General features: G+C 48.5%; 1 protein-coding gene across 3 annotated transcripts; it reads left to right on the forward strand.

Moving 5' to 3' along the window:
* Positions 1-1,006: 1,006 nt before the first annotated feature.
* Positions 1,007-13,872, forward strand: GALT (galactose-1-phosphate uridylyltransferase). Of its 3 annotated transcripts, none has more exons than XM_075842640.1 (11): positions 1,007-1,086; positions 1,716-1,885; positions 2,348-2,423; positions 4,034-4,082; positions 4,295-4,424; positions 7,390-7,446; positions 8,962-9,084; positions 9,163-9,295; positions 11,911-11,994; positions 12,612-12,766; positions 13,058-13,872. In XM_075842640.1, exons 1-11 carry the CDS (start codon positions 1,056-1,058, stop codon positions 13,139-13,141), a joined length of 1,092 nt encoding a protein of 363 aa, XP_075698755.1. In that variant the 5' UTR covers positions 1,007-1,055; the 3' UTR covers positions 13,142-13,872. The 3 variants fall into 3 exon arrangements, with proteins under 3 accessions (XP_075698755.1, XP_075698760.1, XP_075698765.1); XM_075842645.1 differs by having other exon boundaries at positions 1,028-1,052; XM_075842650.1 differs by lacking the exon at positions 1,007-1,086 and adding an exon at positions 1,355-1,388.
* The last annotated feature ends 4,875 nt before the right edge of the window (positions 13,873-18,747 follow it).

The following is an 18,747-nucleotide window of genomic DNA, read 5'->3' on the forward strand; positions in this document are numbered from 1 at the left end:
GTGTAATTCTCAGTATCTGTATTATTCTGCATATAAGGACACTGCACAGTACTACTTCTCCTGTCCTGTATGCTGGGTGTAATTCTCAGTATCTGTATTATTCTGTATATATTGACACTGCACAGTACTACTTCTCCTGTCCTGTATACTGGGTGTAATTCTCAGTATCTGTATATATACACTGCACAGTACTACTTCTCCTGTCCTGTATACTGGGTGTAATTCTCAGTATCTGTATTATTCTGTGTATATATAGACACTGCACAGTACTACTTCTCCTGTCCTGTATACTGGGTGTAATTCTCAGTATCTGTATTATTCTGTATATAAGGACACTGCACAGTACTACTTCTCCTGTCCTGTATACTGGGTGTAATTCTCAGTATCTGTATTATTCTGTATATATACACTGCACAGTACTACTTCTCCTGTCCTGTATACTGGGTGTAATTCTCAGTATCTGTATTATTCTGTATATAAGGACACTGCACCGTACTACTTCTCCTGTCCTGTATACTGGGTGTAATTCTCAGTATCTGTATTATTCTGCATATAAGGACACTGCACAGTACTACTTCTCCTGTCCTGTATACTGGGTGTAATTCTCAGTATCTGTATTATTCTGTATATATAGACACTGCACAGTACTACTTCTCCTGTCCTGTATACTGGGTGTAATTCTCAGTATCTGTATTATTCTGTATATAAGGACACTGCACAGTACTACTTCTCCTGTCCTGTATACTGGGTGTAATTCTCAGTATCTGTATTATTCTGTATATAAGGACACTGCACAGTACTACTTCTCCTGTCCTGTATACTGGGTGTAATTCTCAGTATCTGTATTATTCTGTATATATGGACACTGCACAGTACTTCTTCTCCTGTCCTGTATACATGGTGTAATTCTCAGTATCTGTATTATTCTGTATATATGGACACTGCACAGAACTACTTCTCTTACTGTTTGTTCTCATGTGATCAGACTGTATGACTCTGCAGGTCACATGACTCTGATCACATGACCTCACCTCCTGAATGCAGTGCTGGAGGTAATGGAGCGTCTCTCTCCCTTCCTGCCCGGTGGTATGTACCATTGTGCATGTAATTCACAGGGGGGAGATGCGTGATGTCCTTTATATCTGTTATATCTTCCCGGCTCTATGCAATAAGTATATCACTTCCCATTTCCTGCACTTTATTCCTGATCATTCAGCGACAGTGTGAGCATTGTTATTACTGGATGTCTGATCTGCAGGAAGTCCATACAATCAGATTCTGGATTATTGGACTTATCTATCTTTCTGCTTGTTTTTTCCGCTGCTCCAGAGTCCTGTGGCGGCGGGTTCACACCGTTCCATCTGACGCCTGGCATTGTGCTTGGTGATGTAAGGCTGGCATGCAGCTGCTCGGCCCCCATACCATGAAGCTTCCTGGCACAGTTTTTGTGCGGATGTTGATGCCAGAGGAGGTTTATACTCTGCAGTTATTGAGTCAGCAGAGTGTTGGCGACTTTTCCGCACTATGCGCCTCAGCGCTCGGCGCCCCTGCTCTCTAACTTTACATTTTCTCCACTTCTTGGCTGATTTGCTGCCAATAACCTCACTCAATGTCTACTCACAGATGTAGCAGAGCTGAGCGTGCCATGTTTTTGTGTTATTTATGGTGTTACATAGGACTGCTGCATTTACATATCTTGTATATATTTCTTGCAGAGCACCAGCACATCCGGTATAATCCTCTGCATGATGACTGGGTTCTGGTGTCCGCACATCGTATGGGGCGTCCATGGCAGGGTCAGCTGGAGAAACCTCCGCAAGAAAATATTACTAGACACGACCCAAAGAATCCTCTGTGTCCGGGAGCTCGGAGAGCGGGCGGGCAGGTAAGCCTGTGATATTGCGGGAGGTGGGGATCACTGCGAGGCTTCTGCAGCATTCTGTGCACGAAAGATAAATGGCGCCCATACGGACAGTATAAGAGAATTATGGGATGTGCGCCAATTTCTGTGTGTCAAGTCATATAAGCTATATATATGCCATTTATAGGGGCAGGGTGCAGCGCAGGCCTAATTTTCCTTCATCTTGGATGGTGAGAGCTTCAGTGGCCGAGGAGATAACTTCTCTTCTACAAGAGGTGGGGGGGTGGGGGGGGCAGGAGGGAACAAGCTGTTGGGCTCTGATGTCCCGTCACCATGAGGGCCCCTTACATCACACTTCTTGTCTGAACTCAATTCTCACAGATACCTACTAAGGTCAGGCTTTATTTGTCTTATTCTGAACCTATGACGCATGCTCTCATCTTTCATCATTATTCAATCTCCTTTTCATTCTTTATCCTGCTGAAGGTAAATCCTGACTATACGGGAACTTATATCTTTAAAAACGACTTCCCGGCCCTGCAGCCGAACGCCCCAGATCCAGGTGAGGAGCAATGCAGCATAACGACGACTTCTAAGTAATATATGCTGGATCGTGGGTGAGTGTAGAGCAGAAGACGGCTGGATGATGGTTGAGTGTAGAGGAGAAGACGGCTGGATGATGGGTGAGTGTAGAGGAGAAGACGGCTGGATGATGGGTGAGTGTAGAGGAGAAGACGGCTGGATGATGGGTGAGTGTAGAGGAGAAGACGGCTGGATGATGGGTGAGTGTAGAGGAGAAGACGGCTGGATCGTGGGTGAGTGTAGGAAAAGATGGCTGGGATCGTGCGTGAGTGTAGAGGAAAAGATGGCTGGGATCGTGGGTGAGTGTAGAGGAGAAGACGGCTGGATGATGGGTGAGTGTAGAGGAGAAGACGGCTGGATGATGGGTGAGTGTAGAGGAGAAGACGGCTGGATGATGGGTGAGTGTAGAGGAGAAGACGGCTGGATGGTGGGTGAGTGTAGAGGAGAAGACGGCTGGATGGTGGGTGAGTGTAGAGGAGAAGACGGCTGGATCGTGGGTGAGTGTAGAGGAAAAGACGGCTGGGATCGTGGGTGAGTGTAGAGGAGAAGACGGCTGGATGATGGGTGAGTGTAGAGGAGAAGACGGCTGGATGATGGGTGAGTGTAGAGGAGAAGACGGCTGGATGATGGGTGAGTGTAGAGGAGAAGACGGCTGGATGATGGGTGAGTGTAGAGGAGAAGACGGCTGGATGATGGGTGAGTGTAGAGGAGAAGACGGCTGGATGATGGGTGAGTGTAGAGGAGAAGACGGCTGGATGATGGGTGAGTGTAGAGGAGAAGACGGCTGGATCATGGGTGAGTGTAGAGGAGAAGACGGCTGGATCATGGGTGAGTGTAGAGGAGAAGACGGCTGGATCATGGGTGAGTGTAGAGGAGAAGACGGCTGGATGATGGGTGAGTGTAGAGGAGAAGACGGCTGGATGATGGGTGAGTGTAGAGGAGAAGACGGCTGGATGATGGGTGAGTGTAGAGGAGAAGACGGCTGGATGATGGGTGAGTGTAGAGGAGAAGACGGCTGGATGATGGGTGAGTGTAGAAGAGAAGACGGCTGGATCATGGGTGAGTGTAGAGGAGAAGACGGCTGGATGATGGGTGAGTGTAGAAGAGAAGACGGCTGGATGATGGGTGAGTGTAGAGGAGAAGACGGCTGGATGATGGGTGAGTGTAGAGGAGAAGACGGCTGGATCATGGGTGCTCGGTTATGGGTGAGTGTAGAGGTGGAGGCGGTTGGGTCAGGGGTGAGTGTAGAGGAGGAAGCGGCTGCGTCATGGGTGAGTATAGCGGTGGAGGCGGCTGGGTCATGGGTGAGTGTAGCGGAGGAGGCGGCTGGGTCATGGGCGAGTGTAGAGGTGGAGGCGGCTGGGTCATGGGCGAGTGTAGAGGTGGAGGCGGCTGGGTCATGGGCGAGTGTACAGGTGGAGGCGGCTGGGTCATGGGCGAGTGTGGAGGAGGAGGTGGCGGCTGGGTCATGGGCGAGTGTAGAGGAGGAGACGGCTAGGTCAGGCGGCTGGGTCATGGGTGAGTGTAGAGATGGAGACGGCTGTGTCATAATTATGGGGTATCTCAGTTTCCATCTGTTCTTTTCTCCAGATCCCAGTGATCATCCGTTACTTCAGACAAAATCTGCGCGTGGAGTTTGGTATCTATGTCCTCTTGATCTATTATAGACGGGGGTGGGGGTTTAAATTCTGTGGGTACATAGCTGGCTGTGTGTCGTCTATAAGTAGGCCTGGTGTCCTCTATGATGGTCTCTTGGTCACCGTTATTTATGCACTTATCCCATAGGTCTGCTTTAGTTCTAGGCACATGGGTCCAGTGACATTATAGATGTCTTGTCATATGTCTCCCCAGCCAGGTCATGTGCTTCCATCCCTGGTCAGATATCACCCTTCCTCTAATGTCCACAGAGGAGGTCCGAGCAGTGATTGACAAGTGGGCGGAGATAAACACGGATTTGGGCGCCACTTATGCTTGGGTTCAGGTGAGGAAAATATGAAACGTCTTCAGTGCTCTGAATGGCAAGAATGATCTTAATCAGATGAAGTTATGGAGGTGGAGATGTACAGATGTAGTCATCGTTATCTTGACTCTTAACGCATTAAATACACAGTGGCAAGAAACTTTAACTTTACTTTTTCAATGGCTTTTGTTGTGTGATATCACGCTGCAGCAAGTTATCAGATACAATATAAACTTGACTACATCTGTAGAATGTCACTTAAAGCCTTCTCTACCAAAAAAAAACATTGCCGTTTCTTCACTAGTTTTCTGGAGTCAAAAAGTTGCAAATTACTCAAGTCTCACTCTGTAGCCAGGGGCATAACAGGGGACAGGTAGGCCCCATACTCACCTCCCTCCGCCATGATCGAACATTAGAGGTGGTGACTGTGTCATGGGTGAGTGTAGAGGAAGCGGCGGGGTCATGAGTGAGTGTAGAGGAGGAGGTGGCTGGGTCATGAGTGAGTGTAGCGGAGGCGGCTGGGTCATGAGTGAGTGTAGCGGAGGAGGCGGCTGGGTCATGAGTGAGTGTAGCGGAGGCGGCTGGGTCATGAGTGAGTGTAGAGGAGGAGGCGGCTGGGTCATGAGTGAATGTAGAGGAGGAGGCGGCTGGGTCATGAGTGAATGTAGAGGAGGAGGCGGATGGGTCATGAGTGAGTGTAGAGGAGGAGGCGGCTGGGTCATGGGTGAGTGTAGAGGAGGAGGCGGCTGGGTCATGGGTAAGTGTAGAGGAGGAGGCGGCTGGGTCATGGGTGAGTGTAGAGGAGGAGGGGGCTGGGTCATGAGTGAGTGTAGAGGAGGAGGGGGCTGGGTCATGAGTGAGTGTAGAGGAGGAGGGGGCTGGGTCATGAGTGAGTGTAGAGGAGGAGGGGGCTGGGTCATGGGTGAGTGTAGAGGAGGAGGCGACTGGGTCATGGGTGAGTGTAGAGGAGGAGGCGGCTGGGTCATGAGTGAGTGTAGAGGAGGAGGCGGCTGGGTCATGGGTGAGTGTAGAGGAGGAGGCGGCTGGGTCATGGGTTAGTGTAGAGGAGGAGGCGGCTGGGTCATGGGTGAGTGTAGAGGAGGAGGGGGCTGGGTCATGAGTGAGTGTAGAGGAGGAGGGGGCTGGGTCATGGGTGAGTGTAGAGGAGGAGGCGACTGGGTCACGGGTGAGTGTAGAGGAGGAGGCGGCTGGGTCACTGGTGAGTGTAGAGGAGGAGGCGGCTGGGTCATGGGTGAGTGTAGAGGAGGAGGCGGCTGGGTCATGGGTGAGTGTAGAGGAGGAGGCGGCTGGGTCATGGGTGAGTGTAGAGGAGGAGGCGGCTGGGTCATGGGTGAGTGTAGAGGAGGAGGGGGCTGGGTCATGGGTGAGTGTAGAGGAGAAGGTGGCTGGGTCATGAGTGAGTGTAGCGGAGGCGGCTGGGTCATGAGTGAGTGTAGCGGAGGAGGCGGCTGGGTCATGAGTGAGTGTAGCGGAGGCGGCTGGGTCATGAGTGAGTGTAGAGGAGGAGGCGGCTGGGTCATGAGTGAATGTAGAGGAGGAGGCGGCTGGGTCATGAGTGAATGTAGAGGAGGAGGCGGATGGGTCATGAGTGAGTGTAGAGGAGGAGGCGGCTGGGTCATGGGTGAGTGTAGAGGAGGAGGCGGCTGGGTCATGGGTAAGTGTAGAGGAGGAGGCGGCTGGGTCATGGGTGAGTGTAGAGGAGGAGGGGGCTGGGTCATGAGTGAGTGTAGAGGAGGAGGGGGCTGGGTCATGAGTGAGTGTAGAGGAGGAGGGGGCTGGGTCATGAGTGAGTGTAGAGGAGGAGGGGGCTGGGTCATGGGTGAGTGTAGAGGAGGAGGCGACTGGGTCATGGGTGAGTGTAGAGGAGGAGGCGGCTGGGTCATGAGTGAGTGTAGAGGAGGAGGCGGCTGGGTCATGGGTGAGTGTAGAGGAGGAGGCGGCTGGGTCATGGGTTAGTGTAGAGGAGGAGGCGGCTGGGTCATGGGTGAGTGTAGAGGAGGAGGGGGCTGGGTCATGAGTGAGTGTAGAGGAGGAGGGGGCTGGGTCATGGGTGAGTGTAGAGGAGGAGGCGACTGGGTCACGGGTGAGTGTAGAGGAGGAGGCGGCTGGGTCACTGGTGAGTGTAGAGGAGGAGGCGGCTGGGTCATGGGTGAGTGTAGAGGAGGAGGCGGCTGGGTCATGGGTGAGTGTAGAGGAGGAGGCGGCTGGGTCATGGGTGAGTGTAGAGGAGGAGGCGGCTGGGTCATGGGTGAGTGTAGAGGAGGAGGGGGCTGGGTCATGGGTGAGTGTAGAGGAGAAGGTGGCTGGGTCATGGGTGAGTGTAGAGGAGGCCTCTTACCCCCCCCTCCCGCCATGATCAAGCAATAAAATAAATGATAGTAAATGTAAAAAAATATTTTTACTCTCCTCATCAATCCGCTTCTTCCCCAGGCTCCGTTATCAGGCCGCAGCGCATTGTCTGCAGCGGTGATCTCCGTCACAATTTTTATAAAGCCTGGACAACCTTCTTTATACCAGACCAGACGCCAAAATTATTCCACACACCAGATTATATTCTCTAATTACTGACCTCTCCCAGCTCCTGACTTCTATGCATCAGCTCCGGCTCCTCTATGGCTCCGGGTGGGCACAGAGGATGACGTCCCCTCCTAAATCTTCTCCTGTGTTTGCAGGACCGTGCCCGGGACAAATCTATATCAAAATTGTCCTAGAAAAATAGGGACAGTACTGGCAAATTCGGGACTGTTGGCAGGTGGTTTTTCTTTTGTAAACAAGAATGTTACCATTCACTGAATAGACAGATAGTTACCCCTCTAGCAAGCAGAGATCTTGAAAATGGTGAGGGTGGCATTGTTATTCTGCTCACATGACCCCTCTGATCTCCGGTTGCACTGTAATACTGCAGTATAATAATATCCGTTTTTTTTTTTTATTGCATCTGTTTTCATGACCGTCTTATTTCCAGATCTTTGAGAATAAAGGAGCCATGATGGGATGCTCGAATCCTCACCCCCACTGCCAGGTAATGTCATGTGGTATTTACTGCCACCTGGTGGAGGTGTGACTAACTACAGCCTCCTCTCTACAGGATATAGTGCCCAGTGTATAATGTGGAACCCAGTAAATCATTTATTTCCTTCCTTGATCCCTGACCCCGGCGCAGCCTCCGGTCACGGGCACAGTCCTCTCGCTCAGGTACAATCACCTCTATTGTACATTGGACTTTGGAGCACTTGTGCGTTTGTATAATATTTTTGACCTTTGCCCAAGTTTTTGACAGATTATAATAATTATTTTTAACCCTCTATTCTCCAAAATTCTTAGCCGACCATAAATAGAGAGTAATCTGCAGTGATGTATATTAAGGAGATCTTTTATATTCCGGTATTTTACGGCGACTCTGGTTAACTGACCGTTTACCCCAGGGGCATCTTGGACAAGAGCACTCCACATATTTTTATGCAATATTTTACTGTGTTCTGGTCCAAAAATGGGCCCGGCATGGAAAGGCTACCCAGCAGATGTCTAGTTGTGGTCTTACATAAAACATGTGAATCAGTATCCATGGGTAATACTTACCTGCCATTTATGGTTTTCGGTGACTCTAGCTTAGCTGCATTGTCTATTGGAGTCTGAAATCCACCTCCTGTTTCCTCAGAGGCTCAGACTGCTACTTCGTCCATTCCCATGCTTTACACTGCAGCTTCACTAAATGAAGCACAGCTATAACTATGCACTCCAGCCTAGCTTTTTTGTCTATTGAAGTCGAAGGTAGTCTGAAATCCACCTCCTGTTTCCTCAGAGGCTCAGACTGCTACTTTGTCCATTCCCATGCTTTACACTGCAGCTTCACTAAATGAAGCACAGCTATAACTATGCACTCCAGCCTAGCTTTTTTGTCTATTGAAGTCGAAGGTAGTCTGAAATCCACCTCCTGACTTACTAGTGGCACAGACTGTTGCTCTGACCTTTCCAATGATTTACACTACAGCTCTGCTCCCTGAAGCATAGCTATAATTACTGATTCCAGCATAGCTCTATTGTCTATTGGACTCTGAGGTAGTTTGGATTCTACCTCCTGCTCCTCAGAGGCTCAGGACGCTGCTCAGTCCCTTCCTATGCTTTATACTGCAGCTCTGCTCCATGAAGCACAGCTATAGCTACTGACTCCAGCATCCATCTAATGTCTATTAGAATCTGAGGTTGTATGAAATCCACCTCCTGTCTATTCAGGGGCTCAGACTGCTTCTCTACCCCGTTCCCCATTCTTTACACTGCAGCTCTGCTTTTCCAGATTTCTCTGCTGTGTATAAGCACAAGCTCAGCAGATAGTCGATACACGGAGAGAGAATTTCTATTGCAGCAAGGTGTGAGTGATTATATATGAAGTAACTAATTCCCCAGTGAGAAGATTGTCAGGAAATTGCCGCATATAGACTGAGGGGAGGGGCATTAAGGGGGAGGAGTATATATATATATATATATATATATATATATATATATATATGCCATTGATCATTCCATTCTTCTTCTTAAGATCTGGGCGAGTAATTTCCTTCCAAACGAGGCTCAGACTGAGGACCGGACGCAGAGGGAATACCTGCGGAAACATGGCGCACCCATGCTACTAGAGTACGGGAGACTGGAGGAGGAGAGGAGGGTAGGTGTACTGTGCTACAGACAGTGTTGCGGGGCGAGGAGTCGGTATAAGGGTCACAGTTCTTGTTCTTGTTTCCAGGAGCGTCTGGTGCTGAGTAATGAACATTGGTTGGTGCTGGTCCCTTACTGGGCAGTTTGGCCGTTTCAGACCCTTCTTCTACCGCGTCGCCATGTGACCCGCCTGCAGGACCTCCGTGATGCAGAAAGGGACAGTAGGTATTTCCAGTAGACGTAGGTGCTCTATATACCATTGACGCCTGTATTCCTCTCATTAGTCTCCACTCCACTACAATGATCCTAGTGATTGTTTTCCCTCTTATATCTGGGTCCCCAGTTACCCCTCTAATGTCCGGGTCCCATCGCTGGCTCTGTATACCGCTGCACTCCTGCCGCTGCTCCCCTGAACCACATACATTTCAGTGGGGCTGGTGGGCAGGATGCTAGACCCCCGGCTACATTATTCCAGCTTCCTGTGATGTCAAGGTCGTTTTCAGGGGCGTAACTAGGAAAGACTGGGCCCCATAGCAAACTTTTGACTGGGCCCCCCCCGCCTCTGCTGAGTATCACACAACCCCCCCCCCCTTGTAGATAGTGCCTCCCTATAGATTCCACCACACAGCGCCCCCCTATAGATAGCACCATACACAGCCCCCTGTAGATAACGCCATACAGCCCCCTCTGTAGATTACGCCATACAGACCCCCCCCCAAAAAAAAACGGCCTATAGTTTGTCCTACAAAAGACATGCATCCCCTATCCACAGGATAGGGGATACATGTGTGATCGCTGGCAGCAATAAGGAGAACGGGGGACCGAAAGTCCCCCGAAGTTCTCCATGACTAAACTCGGACTTCCGGCGTCTGCGCAGTTCAATAAAAATGAAAGGAGCGCTGGTCACGCATGCGCACAAGCGCGACCGGTGCGCAAGTCATTTCCATGGAGCTGCCGACACAGACTACGGAGGTCCGAGGTTTGTCATGGAGAACTTAGGGGGGACTTTCGGTCCCCCGTTCTCCTCATCGCTGGGCGTCCCAGCGATCCCACATGTATCCCCTATCCTGTGGATAGGGGATGCATGTCTTTTGTAGGAACAACCCCTTCAGTGGCGTCGCGCTGTAGCAGCCATAGCGGCTGCTAGCGGAGCCTGCGGCCATGGGAGGGGGCCGTGCCGGCGGGTGCCACGGGCCCCCTCATGCTGCAGGCCCCGTAGAAGTCGCTACGGCTGCTATAGCGGTAGTTACGCCACTGCGTATAGGTTTGTACGGTGTAAAACTACAGCTCCCAGCATGGCCGGAACAATGGTAAGGATATGCTGGGAGATGCCGTTTCACAAAAAAAATCCTATCACCATCATCTCGCTGCAGATCATACAGTGGCTACAATACTGATTAGAGGCAGAATAAACATTTACATTAAGTGACTCACCGGTGACGTCTCAGATTCTAGTTCTTTTCTTCTCCCTCCGGTTCAGACATCTATGATGGATTTCTCCCGGCCATGACCCACTTCTGCAGTTTTCCGTTTAGATGTCTTCAGCTTCTCACTTTTAAAACATTTCTGCACCTATAAACAAAGTTTTAAAATTCTCAACACATCTAAATATAACTGTCACACACACACACACACACACACACACACACACACACACACACACACACACACACACACACACACACACACACACACACACACACACACACACCGTGCCCCCTGTAGATAGTGCCCCCTGTAGATAGTGACCTACATAGAAGCCCCTGTAGATAGTGCCCACATATGGCCTCCAGAGCTGCAAGGCAATAGTGCTAACCACTGAGCCACCGTGCTGCCCTACATATAGCTTCCCCTACAGTTAGTGCTCCACGTATAGCCCACCTCTGTAGATATTGTCCCACATATAGCCCACCCCTGTAGACTGTGCACTACATATAGCCACCCTGTTGCTAGTGCCCCACAGGTATCCCACCCCTGTATATAGTGTCCCACACATAGCCCACCCCTATAGAAAGTACCCTAAAAAATAGCTCCCCTATAGATAGTGCTCTACATATAGCCCACCCCTGTATAGTGTCTCACATATACTGCCCCACATATAGACCCCCATGTAGATAGTGGCCCACATATAGACCCCCCTGTATATAGTGGCCCACACCCCCACATATAGACCCCCCTGTAGCTACTGCCCCACATATAGACCCCCCTATATATAATAGCCCACATAAAGATGACCCCCCCCCTGTAGATAGACCCCCCCCCCACTATAGATAATGCCATTCACATTTTTATGAGGAAAAAAATATATAAACTTGACATACTCACATTCTCCGGTTCCCACGCTGTTCACCGGCGATGAAGACATGCTCTCTTCTGAGCATGTCTGCAGGAGCTGAATGAGCGTCCTTCAATGACGCTGATTGGCGGGGCAGAATGTCTTGCCCCGCCAATCAGCACCTTCCAAGCATGGAAGCGGCGCGATGATGTCATCGCGCCGCTAGCCAATCAGTGTCATTGTAAGGCACTGGATGGTCAGGCATGGAACATGCCCGGCCATTCAGTGCTAATACATGTATTTGGCTGCCGCTAGCACCGGGGCCCCCTCCGGTGCTAGCGACACCTACAGGCATGAGAGTGCCTGTGTAAGGCTCGGTGGCGCGGGCCCCACAGTAGCGGTGCTACCCCTGTAGCAGCCATAACGGCTGCTAGCGGCGCCACCGGGCATTTGGGAGGGCGTGTCGGCTGGCGGCATGGGCCCCCTCAAGCCCCGGGCCCCGTAGCAGCCGCTACTGCTGCTACCGCGGTAGTTACGCCACTGGTCGTTTTCTGTTTTCAGGTTTGGCTTCCATCATGAAACGACTGCTCTGCAAATATGACAACCTGTTTGAGATCTCCTTCCCGTACTCCATGGGCTGGCACGGTGGGTGAAATTCTAAATCTGTCATGTAGAGATTGAGACCAAACCCAATTCTGCTTTGAGATGAGACGTCTCCATAATGACTACATCCAATACACGATGCGTCGCCGAGAGTGGCACCAGGACTCCCGTAGACCACTTCTTTCTTCTTGTGCAGCCCCAGAACCTACATATAGGGGGAGACAAAGCTGCAGGGTGACGTCTTCATAATGACAATATCAACTACATGATGCGTCACCCTGCAGCTTTATCGCTAGTGATTTCACCCTATATGGAATATCTGGGGCTGTACAAAAACAAGGACGTGGTCTAGGAGGGAGGGGTTCTAGTGCCGTTAGGGCCACTTCATTACTGGGCCCTAATGAATCTGCCCTGCCCCCCTCCCCTCTGGACGTGGTTGCATGGGGGCTCTGGCTGGCTCTATATGAATCGTGAGGTTGAAGATGTTCTGGGGGCATTGGCTGACCCGGTTATGGCTGGCAAGGTCATGGGGCACTGAATGAGACCAAGAACCCTCCTCCCCTTACCAAAATCCAGCATATGCCCCCGTTCTAGTACACGTTAGTCAGAGATTGTACAGTGTCACGTTAAACCGCAATATCCTGCTGCATCCCATACAGGGGCCCCGACCGGTTGTCATCTCGGTGAGGACTGCAGTCACTGGCAGCTCCATGCTCATTACTATCCCCCGCTCCTGCGCTCTGCCTCTGTTCGTAAGTTCATGGTGGGATACGAGATGTTGGCCCAAGCTCAGAGGGACCTGACAGCGGAGCAGGTGAGCTGACCATCTAAATTGAGAAATAACACTACAGCTTGCGGCATTCTATGGTTGTAGAAAACGATCAATGTCTATAGCTCAGTGAGTATATGGCCGGGATAGCCCAGCATGGTCCATACCACTGGTGTCATGGCTGCTTCATCATGCTTCTGCATTGGCATGACACCAGTTTTATTTGCAGGCTGGATTATCCCGCTACTTCCTGGTATATAATTACTGTCTCCAATGAGGTTCCCTTGTACTACATGTCAATGAATATGGAATATTTGTGTGTATTCTCGTTCCCAGGCAGCTGAGCGTCTGAGAAACCTTCCAGAGGATCATTATAAACTCAGGAAGTCAGAGGAGCCCCCAAGTGGTGGATCAGAGTAGTGCTGTCAGCAAGAGGACTGTCCTTGACTAGCTCAGGCGAAGTCCACCAGGGCACTGACCCCATATGAGGTGGTAGCACGTCAGGAACACGTTTGTGTTTCCATCAGACATCCGGCCATGAATCAGTGATCTTCCTGCAGCGTCCATTGTTTTTTTTTCTAAGGGAAATAATACAGGAACTATATTTTCAAAATGCTATATATTTTCTGGATGTGTTGTTTATAAAGAATTTATGTTCATCTACTCTTGTATAATATAATGTATACAAGAAGCGCTGATGTCACTGCTGTATTATATAACTTCTATCTAGAGAGTGGTGATGTCACTGCTGTATTATATAACTTCTATCTAGAGAGCGGTGATGTCACTGCTGTATTATACAACTTCTATCTAGAGAGCGGTGATGTCACTGCTGTATTATACAACTTCTATCTAGAGAGTGGTGATGTCACTGCTGTATTATATAACTTCTATCTAGAGAGCGGTGATGTCACTGCTGTATTATATAACTTCTATCTAGAGAGCGGTGATGTCACTGCTGTATTATATAACTTCTATCTAGAGAGTGGTGATGTCATTGCTGTATTATATAACTTCTATCTAGAGAGTGGTGATGTCACTGCTGTATTATATAACTTCTATCTAGAGAGTGGTGATGTCACTGCTGTATTATATAACTTCTATCTAGAGAGTGGTGATGTCATTGCTGTATTATATAACTTCTATCTAGAGAGTGGTGATGTCATTGCTGTATTATATAACTTCTATCTAGAGAGTGGTGATGTCATTGCTGTATTATATAACTTCTATCTAGAGAGCGCTGATGTCACTGCTGTATTATATAACTTCTATCTAGAGAGCGGTGATGTCACTGCTGTATTATATAACTTCTATCTAGAGAGCGGTGATGTCACTGCTGTATTATATAACTTCTATCTAGAGAGTGTTGATGTCATTGCTGTATTATATAACTTCTATCTAGAGAGCGGTGATGTCACTGCTGTATTATATAACTTCTATCTAGAGAGCGGTGATGTCACTGCTGTATTATATAACTTCTATCTAGAGAGTGGTGATGTCATTGCTGTATTATATAACTTCCTGCTAGAGAGCGGTGATGTCACTGCTGTATTATATAACTTCCTGCTAGAGAGCGGTGATGTCACTGCTGTATTCAGGGGCGTAACTAAAGGCTCATGGGCCCCGATGCAAAAGTTCTTATTGGGCCCCCCCCCCCGCAAACTTCTCATGGCCGACGGTCCACATCTTTCAGTTGCATCGCTGGGTCTCCTAAGTGACCCAACAATGCAGCACTAGCAGCCGGGGGCGTCACTAAGGACTTAAAATGTCTGGGGAAATAGCCCCAATACATATGTGTCCGCCCAAAAAAATGTGTGTGTTCAGGAGACAGCATAGCATATCTATAGCACTACGACCCTATCAACTATGGATAGGATTAGATACATTGGCTCAGCAGACAGTATCACACATGATAGGATTAGATACTGTGGCTCAGCAGATAGTATCACACATGATGGGATTAGATACACAGCTCAGCAGACAGTATCACACATGATGGGGTTAGATAGTAAAAGATTACTGTGTGCTGGGGCCCTGTATCTAAAACCTACTGTGTGGTAGGCTTAAATACAGGGCCCATCAGACAGGATCACACATGGGCCATGTATCTAAGCCTACCATGTGATTGGCTTAGATACAGGGCCCAGCAGACGGCATCATACAATCTGTGATCCTGTCTCATTGGCCCTCTAAGCTTGCTACATCGTAAACTTAGAGGGGTTGTCCAGTCCCTAAACATTGATGGCCTATCATCAGGATAGGCCATCAATAACTGATGTGTCGGGGTCCGACTCCCGGGAGCCGGCCAATCCGCTGTTTTGAAGGGGCCGCAGCACTCGTACGAGAGCTGCTTCCCCTTCATTTCCCTTACTTGCTCACACTGTGAATCGCTGACACGGATTCACAGTGTGAGAAAGTGACAGGAATGAAGGGGATGCAGCTCTCGTACGAGTGCTGTGGCCCCTTCAAAACAGCTGATTGGCCGGCTCCCGGGAGTCGAACCCCGCCTATCAGCTTCAGCAGACAGGGATATTAATCTTACCCTCCTCTGCAGCCGCGGCGGAAGTTCTGTCCTGACTCTATCCATATCACGATGTTGTGCGCGGCGCATAGCGTTATGACGTCATGCGCTGCGCACAGCGCTGTGATGTCAGGACGTTCGCTGCGCTCCGGAACCAGGAAGGTAAGTACTGTCAGTTACTATAGTAACGGATCCGCGGCTCGAGTTACTATAGTAACTTTTTATTGATGTGGTGCGGGGGGACGCGGCCCCCCAGGCTTCGGGGCCCGGTCGCAGCTGCGACCCCTATAGCTACGCCACTGGCTGTATTATACAACTTCTATCTAGAGAGCGGTGATGTCACTTCATGTATGATATAACTTCTATCTAGAGAGCGGTGATGTCACTGATGTATTATACAACTTCTATCTAGAAAGCGGTGATGTCACTTCATGTATGATATAACTTCTATCTAGAGAGCGGTGATGTCACTTCATGTATGATATAACTTCTATCTAGAGAGCGGTGATGTCACTGATGTATTATACAACTTCTATCTAGAAAGCGGTGATGTCACTTCATGTATGATAAACTTCTATCTAGAGAGCGGTGATGTCACTGATGTATTATACAACTTCTATCTAGAAAGCGGTGATGTCACTTCATGTATGATATAACTTCTATCTAGGGAACAATTTTGTTTATTCATCTTTTTCGAATGTGGGGTACAGGAATAAAAAGGAAGGACAATAAAAAAATTAAAAGAAGGGGGGGGGGGGGGGAAATCCCCAGAAGCAAATGTGGTTACAAGAGATTACCGATGTCCTAGAATACTCCGCTATCAATGAGGATATCTTATAGTATTAGTCAGGGGAAGGGGGGAAGGGAGGGAACAAACATAAGCAACTTAGCCTGTCTTCAGAGCAAAAGCCCCTGCTGCATTAATGGCATACAAAAATAGTGTGCTTCTCCTCCTCTTAAGGCTTAATGCAACCATGGGCAAAGAGGTGGCACAGGGACCAGACAACCACCCATCTCCGTCCACACCACTGTAAACGCATCTAAAAACGCCAACTGAGTGCAAGACTCCCACCAACACCTCAACCACTCCAGAACCCTGCACCCTCACACTGATGTGTTTTCCAGAAGTATCTGTTCCTGAAACCAGATAATGTGCTGAAAACCGTTCCTAATATCCATCCTAACTCTCTGTGGAAGTAGGGAGATGAAGGTTTCCCATGTGGCAAAGAATTGCTCCACTTAGAGTTCTTTATGGAGAGATTCCTCCATCCAATACATCTTGAATAAGTATGAGAGTTTGTCCAAGAAAAGCTTAAATGGTGGGGCCTGGTTGTGTTGCCAGGTCTGTAAAATGGCCTTCGCACCCGCCGCTGCCACATAATGTAATAATATATATGCCCCTTGGGAGCATCGGTGTGTGTCCGGGTCTATATAGCCAAAAATTGCCCAGAGTGCTGTGTGTGGAGTGTAGTTCGTGAGGTCCTGAGTTGTGTAGGATCGAATACGGGACCAACAGGTCTGAATATTAGGGCAGGCCCAGAGACAATAGTGGAGATTGGCCTCCATGGTGTGGCATTTAAAGCATTGGGAGGTGGGATATACACCTATTCTGTGGCCTACATGATCTATGTGCTATTATAAGTCTCATCTCTAGATATCGGGCCGAGGGAAGAAATTTATGAGCTTGGTCCAAAGCTTTCAAAATGACGGAGTAAGAGAGTGATTGATCATCAATCTGCCATTTAGTCAGTGGTGGTTGAGTTGCGGCATAGTCTAGTGGTAAGTGTAAGAACTGGTAATTACTGGTTATTTGACCTTTGTTTCTGTTTTGTCTAGAGAAGCTTTGGAGAAGATAGGGATTCTATTCCTGCTCTGGCAATTGTTTCAAGACATTTGTGATATAGCTTTTGGCCTGTGAATAATGGAAGGGATCAATGGGTACGGGTGGGAACTTCAACCACATCTCAGACAGCGTAAGCATTCTCTTCTCCAATATGTGAACAAAGTGTTTTATTGAGGTCAAACCCAGTGCATGCCACCTATGAAAGATGCCATGGGGGTTGCCATCCTGAAAGTTAGGGCTGCATATCAATGGCAGGTAGAGAGACAGCGAAGGCGAGAGCTGAAAATGCGTCCTGATTTTTTGCCATGCCCGCCAGTTGTTAAAGAGTAAAGGGTTTTTTCTAGTGTCAATATTATACAACTTCTATCTGTAGAGCAGTGATGTCACCTCTTGTATGATATAACTTCTATCTGTGAATGATGTCACTGGCGTATACAAGAACTTACATCTGGAGATGATGTCACTCCTGTATAATATATAGTCTATCTGGAGAGCGGTGCTGTCACCCCCTGTATTATATAACTTCTATCTGGAGAGCGGTGATGTCAGCACTTGTGTGATATAACTTCTATCTGGAGATAATGTCACTGCAGAATAACAGAACTTAGATCTGGAAATGATGTCACTGCTGTATTATATAACTTCTATCTGGAGAGCGGTGCCGTCACCCCCTGTATTATATAACTTCTATGTGGAGATGATGTCACTGCTGTATTATATAACTTCTATCTGGAGAGTGGTGCTGTCACCCCCTGTATTATATAACTTCTATCTGGAGATGTCACTGCTGTATAACAGAACTTAGATCTGGAGATGATGTCACTGCTGTATTATATAACTTCTATCTGGAGAGCGGTGCCGTCACCCCCTGTATTATATAACTTCTACCTGGAGATGTCACTGCTGTATTATATAACTTCTTTCTGGAGAGCGGTGCTGTCACCCCCTGTATGATATAACTTCTATCTGGAGAGTGGTGATGTCACTGCAGAATAACAGAGCTTCGATCTGGAGATGATGTCACTGCTGTATTATATAACTTCTATCTGGAGAGCGGTGATGTCAGCTCTTGTTCGATATAACTTTTATCTGGAGATGATGTCACTGCTGTATAACAGAACTTAGATCTAGAGATGATGTCATTGCTGTATATTGCATTCAAACGACCACCCAACATTGCAGGGAAAAATTCTTCTTGAGTGGTGGTGATCTCAAGAAGAAAAAGAGGGCCAAAATAGTACAGTCATACAGTACCTATGAGACGGTCAAAATCACCAAAGAATTAACTCGACACGTCGCTGGGGTGATTTTGCGGGCAGCCATGTTTAATCACTGCAGTGTAGCTGCTGGTACTATAACATATATATGGTTTGAAATATTGGAGAATTGAAGAGTCAGTGTTCAGTTTAATCTCGGTGATGAATGGGCTCCTGGTGCTCGGTGCATCTGCTCTTACAGATTCTTTTAATTAGAGACAGGGCTGAGAGGCATGAAGAGCCACCCAGGAGCCCTCGTCTTGATGGCGAGCGTGGCGGGATTCTGCATAAGGTGGAAGTCATGTGGTGTCTGCTCTCTACAGGACGTTGTCTGCCATCACAAATTTCAATATCACTCTGCAAAAAACTTTAAGAGGAAACTTTCTCTTATTAACATCAACCAGAA

This window comes from Rhinoderma darwinii, chromosome 1 (assembly GCF_050947455.1).
Source record: "Rhinoderma darwinii isolate aRhiDar2 chromosome 1, aRhiDar2.hap1, whole genome shotgun sequence".
NCBI classification, from domain to species: domain Eukaryota; kingdom Metazoa; phylum Chordata; class Amphibia; order Anura; family Rhinodermatidae; genus Rhinoderma; species Rhinoderma darwinii.

What these genes read in the sequence shown, in the direction of transcription:
- GALT (XM_075842640.1), top strand. Translation starts at nt 1,056, where the DNA reads ATGGAGCGTCTCTCTCCCTTCCTGCCCGGTG. An exon ending in GCCGAACGCCCCAGATCCAG is followed by an intron (nt 2,424 to 4,033) that starts GTGAGGAGCAAT and finishes TCTTTTCTCCAG; the next exon opens with ATCCCAGTGATCATCCGTTA. An exon ending in GTACTCCATGGGCTGGCACG is followed by an intron (nt 11,995 to 12,611) that starts GTGGGTGAAATT and finishes CATCCCATACAG; the next exon opens with GGGCCCCGACCGGTTGTCAT.